The following is an 11,573-nucleotide window of genomic DNA, read 5'->3' as shown; positions in this document are numbered from 1 at the left end:
AAACAAAATATCGTGAAGTACACATATGTTTTACTATTAAATAAAAATACATTATCGTAATGTATGCGTGTAACAGAATATAATAACATGAACGACCCAACTTATATTTGTAACTCATGTCATAAGCCCCATTTCCAGTATTAGTCACGGATTTAAAATCTAGTATATATGATATATCATAAATATAAAAATTATGCATCATTATCTAGTTAAATTAATTATTATTTTTTTTAAATATAGCAAAATTAAGAATAATTATTTTTAAGAAGCTAAAGAAAATAAATAAATAATTGAATGAATAACTACATAAGTTTCCTATAGTTATATAGGTTTTACATAAGAAAGAATTTTGATATCAACTTAATGTTAAATGACATATATGGTACGTAATTTAGTTTTTAGGAAGTTAGTAAATTTAAGAAATAAATATAAAATTGGTAAGTGATGTAAGCAATATAATCTAATGGTTAAAATTAAAATTTGATTTTCATCTAAGGGCTATGACGTTTTTATAAATGAATTTAAGATGTTGTTTTATAATTATTGGGAGATGATATTTCATATGTCACTAATCGATATAGTGTGCATACATATGGATAAATCAAGTTCAAACATGTTAATGTATACTAACACAATACTCGGGTAATATGATAGTATTTGTGGCGACTCTTCTCGGTGTTAGGGAGGACTGTTGGCGATAAAGGCGACATTTAGATAATATATGTAAAATTAATTGATGCAAAAGTTAATTAAAATATTTAAAAGATAAATAATTGTAAGTGTAATATAATCATTAAAAGTATTTTAGACATTTCCGTCCATGTAACTTTGAACATGACTTCTATACTATGTTATAAGCAAAATAACACCTTATTTATAAAATGTAGAAAATATCACCCTTTAAAGTACTTTCATATATACTATTTTTTAACATTAATAATTAAATTTAACTACCATTCTTTTATCTTTTAAAATATTTCCATTAGTCATTTACATTAATTATCTACATCATTCGACGTTGCCTCCACCAACAATCTTCCCACCATCACAGCATCGCCGTCACGATACGCTACATTGAACAAACCACCGAACAACGTGCTATAGTATAAGATAATCAAAACCTATGTGATACTTTTTTAATTAAACTTTTTTGTTAAAAAATAAAAGAAAATGATTGATCAACCTAACTCATATGCCTAAAAATTAACCTAAAACCTGAAGAACTTGACATGTGGATTTCATTAACCATCTTTTTTAATCTTGCCCGGTGATTTTTTCTCATATCTATTATATTATTATACAAGATAGATTGATTTATCATATCGTAATTAAAAAAATATATATTAAAAAATCAAGTATGGCTTTATTTTTTTCAAATAAATAAGTAAAAATAATATTTGTTAAAGGGCAATGATCAATCATCTTAATTGTTTAGCTTAAAAATTCTCCTAATTAATAGGATCATAACATGTGGAAAATCAGGGATGAGATTAGGAAAGAGAATTAATGGATTACATGCGTTAACCAGTGAGGATTTTTAAGAGGATTGGTTAGGAAGGTTTATCATTTTCCTTTTGTTAAATGCTAAAACATCCCCGTTGTACAAATGATATAATCTCCTATCGGCAAAAAGTAGCCATAAACCCTAAATATAAACCCTTTTGTCATCCTCCGCCATCAACCACCACCACCACCACCTCTCTTTTATCGTCCCCCTTATTACGGTTTGTTATTTTTTTTACTATCTATTTATATATTTATTATTATCACTTATTATCAATTTCTGATGTATTAAATTTTCCTTTATATATTTAACCTAAAATCTGTAACTTTTTTTTCCCCTGTCTTCTTCATGATTATTTTTATAAAGTAATAATTTTTTGTTATGTTAGTCAACTTTATTCTGTTAGTTTGTGACATTTAGTTAAATTAAATAAGTTATAATAGTTTGATAATTTTATTATTTAGATTTGAAGTGATGGCTGAAATAGTTGAAAAGCAAGAAAGTGTTGGAAGGAAGAGAAAAATAGGGCAAAAAAAGGGTAGTAAAGGAAAGAAGAAAATGAGAGTGTTTCAAGGTAATGATAAAAAGGTTAAAAAAATGGATGCTAAAACCAAGAGACTTTTTAGGAAAAGAGTACGCGATTATAATTCTGATAATAGTGACGACGATAATGATGTCGAACAAGAAGAAAATAATAATAATAATAATAATAATAATAAGAAAAAGCCCGTCTCTGCTAATCGGGTGAAGTTTGAAAAGAAAAAGGAAGTTCTTGTTGAAAATAAGGAGGATGATGATGCTAATGACGGTGAAGAAGAAGTCGGTGATGATGTCGAGGAAGCGGTTGTGGCTCCTCGAGTGAAGTTTGAAAAGAAGAAGAAAAAGCGTGTTGAAAATGAGGAGAACGATGATGACGAGGATGAGGATGACGACGACGAAATTGGGGATGATTTTGGGGATGATGATGAGGAGGGTGTGGTAGTTGAACATGGGTTTATGAAGTTTTCTGAAGGATCCGCGTCTTTTAAAAAAGCGTTTAAGAAAATTGTAAAGAGAAGTGGTACAGAAGATGAGGTTTTGGTAAGTATCTTGATCTTATGATACCTTTTTGCAAGTATTATTCAATGTGAGTAGAGGTGGCAAGATGGACGGGTTGGATGAATTGGATGACAGGTCAAAATGTTATTTTTTCAGTATGAATCGAAATGGTTCTGGTTTACCGGTGATGAAACATTTATTATTGGACGAGTTTTTAAAAAAAGATAATAATGATGCACTGATTATGATTTACATTTATAGTTGAACGAAACAATGTAGGAGGCTGTACGCATTAGAAATACACATTGGGCGACTTTCAATCCATTCCCTTTCTGCTAAATATTTTGGGTTTGCCCGTTTACGAAAAACCACAACCCAAATTGACTCATTCATAAGAAAATGGGTTGAAACTGTTGGCTTCATCTGCAAGAATACTTAGTTTTACAATATCCATAACAACAGTTGTATTTATGAAGTTTTCTGAGGGTTTTCAGCTAACTGTAGTTAGCAAATATGTTCGAAGCTTAACTTTCTGATACATTTTTTGTTCATGTATTCGTTTTGTTATTGCTGCAGGGTCCTGTATTATCTGCTCACAAGAATTTTGTAGTAAAAAAGCTTGCTGAAGAGGCTGCTGAAAAGAAAGTTAAGGGGGACGCGAAAAAGGAAAAAATCTTGGTATTTGGATTTAAGCTATAATCTATTCTTTGATGGATGTATATATGTTTTGATCTTTTTGCTAATAATCTATGTAATTGGATGTAAAGTTAGGGGAGAAAGGACATGTAAAGCCTGACGCTTTCTCAGTATCATATGAAAAAACTCTTATAGGAGTTGCTACTAAAGGAGGTAACTATATTTTGTGTGATTGTTAGTTTTGAACTTGGAATATTTTGCATCATTGGTGCTTGCATACTAACTTCTTTACGATTTTTCATGTGCTCTGGAATTTCAGTTGTCAAGTTATTTAATGCGGTGAGTTAGCCCCTCTATATTTGTGTAAGTTTTGAGTTATATTTTTTTAAAATTTTTGCTTATGTTGCTGGTTGTTTTCAGGTTAACATGGCTCAAGCTTCACAAAAAGGTTTGAATCCATTAAGGGCAAAAGACGCTAAAGGTATGCAACTGAATGCTAGTTTATCTAGTTCTAAATTCTATATATATGAAATGAAGCACGTGTTTGCATTTTTTTTGCTCAACGTAAATTAAAATAATTAATTTGTGAAATCGTATGCTTATAGGTTTTTCATCTGACCAGGAACTAAAGTTATTTTCATTTCAATATTATAAGTGTTCTTTATGTTTGATTCGCTTATCACTCTGGTTCAAGAGAGGTTTTTTGAATACTGAACAGAAACCATGGACATATGGGGCTAGACTTCTGAACATAACGAAATCTGTTTATGCCCTACTTCCTACTTGATTTCCTAACTGGCTTACTCAAGTTGGGGAAAAGTTGCCAGTCATGCCTAGGTTGACAAAAAAAACAAAATTAGAAACTTTTTTGAACCGAAAGTATGAAAAATAATTACAGAAAAACGCAATATGATCTTTAAATTAGAAACTTCTTTGAACCGAAAATATGAAAAATAATAACAGAAAAACACAATATGATCTTTGAATCTCAAAGTTTGTTCTGTGTAAAGCCTGGTGGACCGATATCATACAAATGTTTATATTTAAGAGTGAACGCGTGGGTTTAATCGTCGAACTTTCTAACAAGGGACGCAAACAAACAAAGCTGAGTCGAGCTTGACTTGAATAGACTGAGTTAGAAGTTTGATTTGATGGCATTGGTTTGACTATCCTTCATGCCATGGTGCCAGCTAGAGCTCACTCAGGAATGAGCTGACTTGATATCAAAAGCTCGGAAGGATTTCACTGAATCCTAAGCTTAATCATTAAGCAAGCTCTTTGTAAGTTTAAAACAAGCAGTTTTATGTCAGTTTGTATAGGTTCAAGTCATTTTTGAGGTTGAGCTAGCTCAAGTCGAGTTCAGGAACGTATAGCTTGTTAAAACTTGACTTCTTAGTAACCCTAGACCCTACTTATATACATATATTAGCTAGGAATCTGGCATAGCACACAGGAAAAAAGCTCAATTAAGAATTCTAGTTAAGTCTTTGTTAGCTTGACTAGATAGCATCTCAACTCGTTTTCCTAGTTAAGTTTAAGGTTCAACTCGAATGAGCTCGGGTAACTCGGTAGCATCTTAATTCTCAACTTGTTTGCAGTAGTCCTAATTTTCTAAAAGAATTTTAAGGTTTTTGTTGTCTTCTTCGTGGTACATATCATTTTAATGTTTGTTTTCAATTATCCAACGTTACCTTCAATATCTAGTCATGGCCGCATACTGGCTTTTTTTAGGAGTAAAGAACTGAAATTTCAGACAGTCTTTGCAACATGTAGTTTGTATTTCCAGAAATAGGGGTTTTTGTTTCGGTTTAGTTTATAATTATTTAAGTGCTGATGTGGGTTTGTGTCATTTTTAAATTTTCATTGACTCAGCTTGGCTTAGGTTGGAGTCATGTCATGACCTGCGTACACTCGGCTCCTATCTATATCTATACTATATTACTATTATATAAAGGATTTGGCATAAGGTCTGAAGTTTGAATTTTTAAGATCAATGAATTTACTATAACGTGCTTACTAGTAAATGGAAATAATCATTTCCATGTTTAAATTTGCCACTAACAACTAATAATACAATTTTAATGTACAATCCAAGCCGGTGGTTGGTTGCCGGTCACCAAGGCTACAAATTTTATTTTTGAATATTTTTTATACTGGAACTTAAAAATTTTTGAGAACTCATCCACAACCGTGCATTGTGCGGGTATGTTTCTTGCGGTGTTGTAATTTACTTAAGCTTTAGCATTGTTTTTGGACTTGCATAGAATTGGAATTTGTTCTTCACAATTACAGATGAAGTATTGCTAAAGATGGTTAACCTTCTTTTATGACTTTTCAGTGATTCAAAAACGAAAGAAAGAAGCCTTCTTTTCTGAGCTAGGCAAACGTTCATCCGAGTCAGATTCTAAGGTGCTCTCTCTATCTGTGTCTGTCTGCTTGTCTCTCTTTTTGTCTACACACACACTTACATTCATTTGTTATACAGGCTGGCACAAGTGGAAGTACAGGTGATGGAGAAGGTCCTAGTTGGGCTCCTTTACGTGATAACTATATGCTTACAACTCCAAATTTAAAGGATTGGAATAAGGCAGCTGTAAGAACTTTCCCGTCTTTTTATTTATCTATTTTGCAGCTGTTTTTTCCCACAAAGATTACAACATTTGACTTGCAAAACATCTATCAAAAATTTATTTAATAACCCTTCAATAATTGGAAAGTTAAAGGAATTTTGTAGTAACCATTGAAATCATTGAGTGATTGTGTCTGATTCATTATAATCTTATGAAAGAAGGCTTATTAAATGGGAAAACTAGAGGTGGCAAGGTGGGTGGGTTGGGTAAAAAGTCAAAAGTTGATATGGGTTTAAATGGGTAATGTAGTACGTGGTAAATTGGAACAGGCCTGATTGGTTGAATCACTAGCACATGACTTGTCCTTTTTAAATAATGTATTGATTAGTATTACGAATACAATATTATAGTGATATTTTACCATTTTGAAGGTTCTATTCTTTAAGTTAATGATGGGTGATTTCTCAACAAACTCGACACATTTCCTTTTACTATTTTAGCTATTTTCGCTTCCATTTGACCCATTTGCGATAAAACACAACCATTGGTCGTTGCCCCTTCCATAAGTTAATTGGTTTGGCTAGCTACTTCTAGCTTCATACTTGGAAGCTTTCAATGAAATTGAGTATTACTTATGCATGGGTCCTAAGTTTGAAATTCTGATTTTTGTCTTGAAGGATGCCTCTGAAGCTGTGGATGATTTTGGAAGACAAGAAGATAGTTCATCTGATGATGAAGAAGATTAGTCTTGTGAATGTCAAAGGTTTATGTATACGATTTTTTAAGTTAGTCATTGCGATGCCCTTAGTTTTTTCAAGTATTACCGTTGCTTATATGGAACTCAAAGCTCATTTGATCAGTGTTTAAAGAAACTCGTAAGCAAATGTCAAGCAATTTTAACAGTGGTCCAAAATTTTGGAATGATTTCACTGGATTAGTTATTATTTTGCTGATGGTTGTGTTTAGTAGTGGAGCCTCATTTTGATCTTTCGTTGTTGAACTTGCTATAGATGCTACATGAACCTGCTTGTTAATCACATTATTACTTTTCATGTGTGATAGTAATGACATTCATTGATATAATATTATATATACTCTTGGATGGCACCGATGCTTGTTTCTGGACCTATGCCATTCATTGTATAACGACAATAATGTTCTTTTGTTTATATTTTTCATTAGAGTAATTTAGGCTATTTAGTTAGAAGGATTAATCATTTTCCTTTAATGAAATATGTAGCTATATATACTCAGATTGCACCGATACTTGTATCTTATGTTTGTAAGTCTTAGTAGCGGTATAATGCAGAGCTGTAAGGTCATATACTCATACAGCAATACTGTTTTCTAATGTATTTCATTATCTTCCGTTAGTTGTGTTTAAAGGTAACTGTTTGAACTCAGTTACAATGTACTAACTTGTAAGTAGTTTTGGGATATGTTATATCTTGTATCAGCCAAATGGGTAAAAACTAAACGAAGTATAGTCAGTTTATACAGAACGCCAGTGGTTGATAGTCATGCGAATTGCATCTTTAATTACCAGAGTATTCTAAACCGCTTATTCAGTTAAGTAGATTGTTGTTACACGTGTAGCTTCGTAGTCATAGTGAGCCCCAAGTGTGAATATATATATATATATATATATATATATATATATATATATATATATATATATATATATATATATTCGCTGGAAAGTCTTAGGGTTTTTACAAAAAAGTCTTGTATATCGTAGTAGATGATGATGGTGGTGTGTAAGTTACGAAAATCAATGGTCCTTTTTTGGACTTTTTTAGTTGGTCTCAAATTATCTTTCTCATATATATATATATAAAGTCCCCTGTAAAGTGTTTCGAGTCAAACCAACTTGTTGCACGTTTAGGGCAATTCTTGTGAACTTTCAGTTCCAGAAATGGGAATTTGTGGCGTCTATAGTCTATACTCTACTCATATTCTGGAAATAGATAATCATTCAAGTTTTGATACCTTGAAAATAAAATCGGACACAGAGAAATAGAATACATTAAGTTTTAACTTCTCAAAACCCAAAGTGGCGCGTCTTTTTTTTTTTAATCCCAGTCATTCCTTTCCAGTTACCACCTAGTTTTTCAGGATACAAGACATAGAAATCAAATTTTGACCATGTTAAATATAGAAAGTAATATAAATATAACATCCAAATATGAGCACTCTATCAATCTCTCTTTATTTTTCTGTTGTAACTTCAGTGCTAGCAGCAATCTCAGCTGGTTCTTCCTCTTCCTTCACTGATTCTTTTACTTCCTCAGTCGCCGGATTGTCTTTTGAGCCGGCCTTCTTTGTAACTTGAGGTTCTTCCGGGACTGCCTCTGTTGTTGCCAAAGTTTCTTCCTCAGCTGCCTTCACTTTTTCTTGAGCCGTCTCTGCCTTTGGTTCTTCTACCTCGCTTTTTGTCTCCTCCACCACTATGGTGTCAGCTTCAACTGCGACTTCGGTGGTGGGTGGCTCTTCTGCTGGGGGAGGACCATCTATGGTGGTTTCTTCTTTGACCTCTTCCACCACTGGCTCCACCGTAAGTGGTGCAGCAACAACTGGCTCTGCTTCTTTTGATGCTTCTGAGGTGCGTTCCAAGTTCTCTGGCAAGGTATTTGCAGCCGATTTAACCTGAAAAGGCATACATTTTTATTATCAAGTCGTGTCAGTCCACTCGTTAGCACCACACCATCATCTACTTTTTATTTTAAACGTTGCTTACTTAAGAAATGAAACGTTTCATCTAAACACAATCGCCTACCATTAAGTAATCAAAATTGTAGTTTTTATTTTCTCATATTGTACAAGATCACTAAGTCACATATACACCACAACCTGTACTTTATCATGATTATAAGCTTCTTAATGTATGCGTAAGTCACGTGATCAACAGACAAATCATTTTTTAGTTGTATGGAACAAGTTTAGAAAGCTACAAATGATATAGAAGGAACATAGATAAAAAGTAGAGAATGATATATGAATGTTGAAATTACCTCAACACTTGCCATTGGGTATTCTTCAAAGAAAATTAGCTGATGAGAAGCTGAAGACTGTTTGGAAGTGGGGTGTGATTGATATACAAGGATACGAGACCTATTTATAGAGCTTAACCATTTATAAGTGTCACTTTTTTTTCTTTCTTTTTTGATAAGTTAAGTATACTGAATGACTATGTATGCCGTAAGATATACCAAATGTATATGAAAATAATGAAAAGTAACTGGATTATTAAAATTTAACTAATTTGAAAAAAGAGAAAATTATATTTTTGGTCCCTCAAGTTGGCAGGATTTTCAGTTATTACCCTTAAGTGAATTAATTACAGAAAAACCCCTAAAGTTGGATAATTCACTTTTCACTCTGTGACTAACGACCGTCTATTAGGTTCGTTAAGTGAGGGACATATTCGTCATTTCACCATGATTCTTTCTTCTTTTTATTCCAAACTCAAACACAAAAAGGTTTTGCAAAAAACGAAATGTCAACTGAATCATGGAGGCCGAAAATTTGAAAATCATGCCGGAAAAATTAAAATCTAGATTTATCTATTGTTTCTTCGAATCAGAACACGAAACATGTTGCAATCGACTCAAAATTCAATCGTGCACGAACCCTAGCCAAAGCAATCCGATCTAGACTTCGTCGGAAAAACTTGACCGTCGAAAAAACTTGTTTGAATCGAAAAGAAAGATAAAACAAAGCAATTGCAATTCGAATCCAACCAAATATAGCCAAAACCGATCTCGATCCAAACAATTCCGAATCCAAAAACCCTTATTCCCGATTTCAAATTTGTGTGTTTCGAGTGTGTGTTTGTATGTCTTTCAGAGTGTGTGTGTTTGTGTGCTCGGTGTGTGTTTTTCAGTTCACATTTTGTTTTCCGACCGCCTTGATTTTCAAAATCTGGGTTTGTGTTTGAGTTTGGAAGAAGAATAAGAAGATCTCATGGTGAAATGACAAATCTGCACCTCACTTAACGGGCCTAATAGACGATTGTTAGTCACAGAGTGAAAAATGAAAAAATTGACCAACTTCAAGGTTTTTTTTGTAATTAATTTACTTAAGGGCAATAACTGAAAATCCTGCCAACTTGAGGGACTGAAAATGTAATTTTCTCTTTTAAAAAAAAAAACTCTCTAGAGCTATACAAAAGATTCACGGTGCCCAATCATATTTTACATGATGTATAAGAAAGGTGAGATGTAAATAACTTTACTCCTGGAAAATTTGCTTCCAGAAAACCTCCGATCATTTTTGGCTGGGACTCCGGACGTAAGGAAGAAACCGTTTGACCTTTGTATTCAAATTTCCAACTAGTCAAAATTTACTTGGAACTAGGTTAGCATTTAACATCAAGGGTTCTTGTAATAATCTAGTGGGGTAGACAGCCGAAACCAAGAGTTCAAATCCATAAAATCAGTGCTACAATTAATTCACCTAATGATTTATTGTTTACCATCTTTCTAATAACTTCTTTTTTTTGGCGATGAACAACATATATGCTAATACAAGATGACTGAAATTAATTTGTACATTGAATAATCTAATGTTTGTACTAATTATCTCTACTAGACTTGAATCTAAGTTGATGGTCACCCCAATAATACCGTGTGCAAATAGGAAGCGATTTGTACACCACTAGTTATTGACGATATACCACTTAATGTGATTTGAATTGTTCTATTGTACAACACAATTAAAAATATTTGGTGGTGTATCGTCAAAAACTGGTGGTGTATAGATCACCTCCGTATGCAAATACTTTATATAACCAACTTTATCATATATGGATGTAACTAAAACTAGTTAGCGTGAACGTTAATCGTATATAGATAATCATGTCTTTAAGCATTTGTAAGTTAGTACATCATTTACTCCCTTTGCGGTCGTCATCATATTTCATTAGGTACAAGTGTACAACTTATTTCGTGTTATTACATTTGGTGCATAAAATAATTTCTCACATCAAGGTGGGATGGCTTTGTCACTCTAGAGGTCTTAAGTTCAATTTTAAACATTGACCTTTAAAACTATCTTGGAGAAAACTAGATACAATATTTGTCGTTTGAAAATATAAATTGATTGAATCCAGCAGAACTCAAGAATCTTGATCTTGAGCAAATTAACACATCATTTCAAAAATATATAAATCTAGCCTCTGCCTGGTTGTAAAAGTATTTAGTTTATATTTTTCTGGAAGGTGCATTCTCAGAGTAATGATTTTTAGATCCAAAATGAAACCGATATCTCACATTTACAACAAATGCTAGCACATTCATGATTTTTCTTTTGCATCAAAAGATTTGGTTTATCACTTCGAAAGTTGTAAAGTATCCATGTTATTTGCCAAGTTCACATGGTGAAAAGCTAATGGATTATGGGCTTAAATTATATTAAATGAGTGGAATTCATGACATTCATGTTTCCTTTCCATGTATTATTACAAAAGATTTACTGTGCCAGGATATAATTAATTATGCTCAAAAAGTTATAGTGTGCACGAATTAACGTGTTTTTTTATGCATAAACTTAATAAAAAAGTTTAAATCATGTAATAACTTTTTGTGACCGATCAATCAAAACCTTATACGTGGCCTGTTCAAAAATTTTTCATATATACACATTCCTTGATTTGAACATTTTTAGTAAGTTTATGCATACAATAAAAAAAATGTTAGATCGTACTCATTATAACTTTTTGGGCATAGTTTGTTTCATTCTCGCGCACTAAACCCATTATAAAATTACTTATCAAAATTCAAAGTTCAAGAGTGGCCAAAAATAAAATACCCATAAAAAAATATGGG

At 32.5% G+C, this 11,573-nt stretch overlaps 2 protein-coding genes across 2 annotated transcripts; one reads left to right on the top strand and one right to left on the bottom strand.

The window, feature by feature from the left end:
• The first annotated feature begins 1,625 nt into the window (after positions 1-1,625).
• On the top strand, positions 1,626-6,695 carry LOC122582212 (RRP15-like protein). Its single transcript, XM_043754573.1, has 9 exons — positions 1,626-1,724; positions 1,969-2,584; positions 3,119-3,220; positions 3,310-3,391; positions 3,498-3,517; positions 3,599-3,659; positions 5,517-5,587; positions 5,664-5,771; positions 6,426-6,695. Exons 2-9 carry the CDS (start codon positions 1,979-1,981, stop codon positions 6,492-6,494), a joined length of 1,119 nt encoding a protein of 372 aa, XP_043610508.1. The 5' UTR covers positions 1,626-1,724; positions 1,969-1,978; the 3' UTR covers positions 6,495-6,695.
• A 1,084-nt stretch (positions 6,696-7,779) lies between these two features.
• On the bottom strand, positions 7,780-8,821 carry LOC122583875 (fruit protein pKIWI501-like). The gene is made up of 2 exons (XM_043756249.1): positions 8,760-8,821; positions 7,780-8,394 (listed from the first exon to the last, which is right to left on the bottom strand). Exons 1-2 carry the CDS (start codon positions 8,772-8,774, stop codon positions 7,957-7,959), a joined length of 453 nt encoding a protein of 150 aa, XP_043612184.1. The 5' UTR covers positions 8,775-8,821; the 3' UTR covers positions 7,780-7,956.
• Between the last annotated feature and the right edge of the window lie 2,752 nt (positions 8,822-11,573).

Source organism: Erigeron canadensis, chromosome 9 (genome assembly GCF_010389155.1).
Source record: "Erigeron canadensis isolate Cc75 chromosome 9, C_canadensis_v1, whole genome shotgun sequence".
Taxonomy (NCBI): domain Eukaryota; kingdom Viridiplantae; phylum Streptophyta; class Magnoliopsida; order Asterales; family Asteraceae; genus Erigeron; species Erigeron canadensis.
The sequence above is the reverse complement of the archived record's forward strand: the minus strand, read 5'-3'. Positions and strand labels throughout refer to the sequence as shown.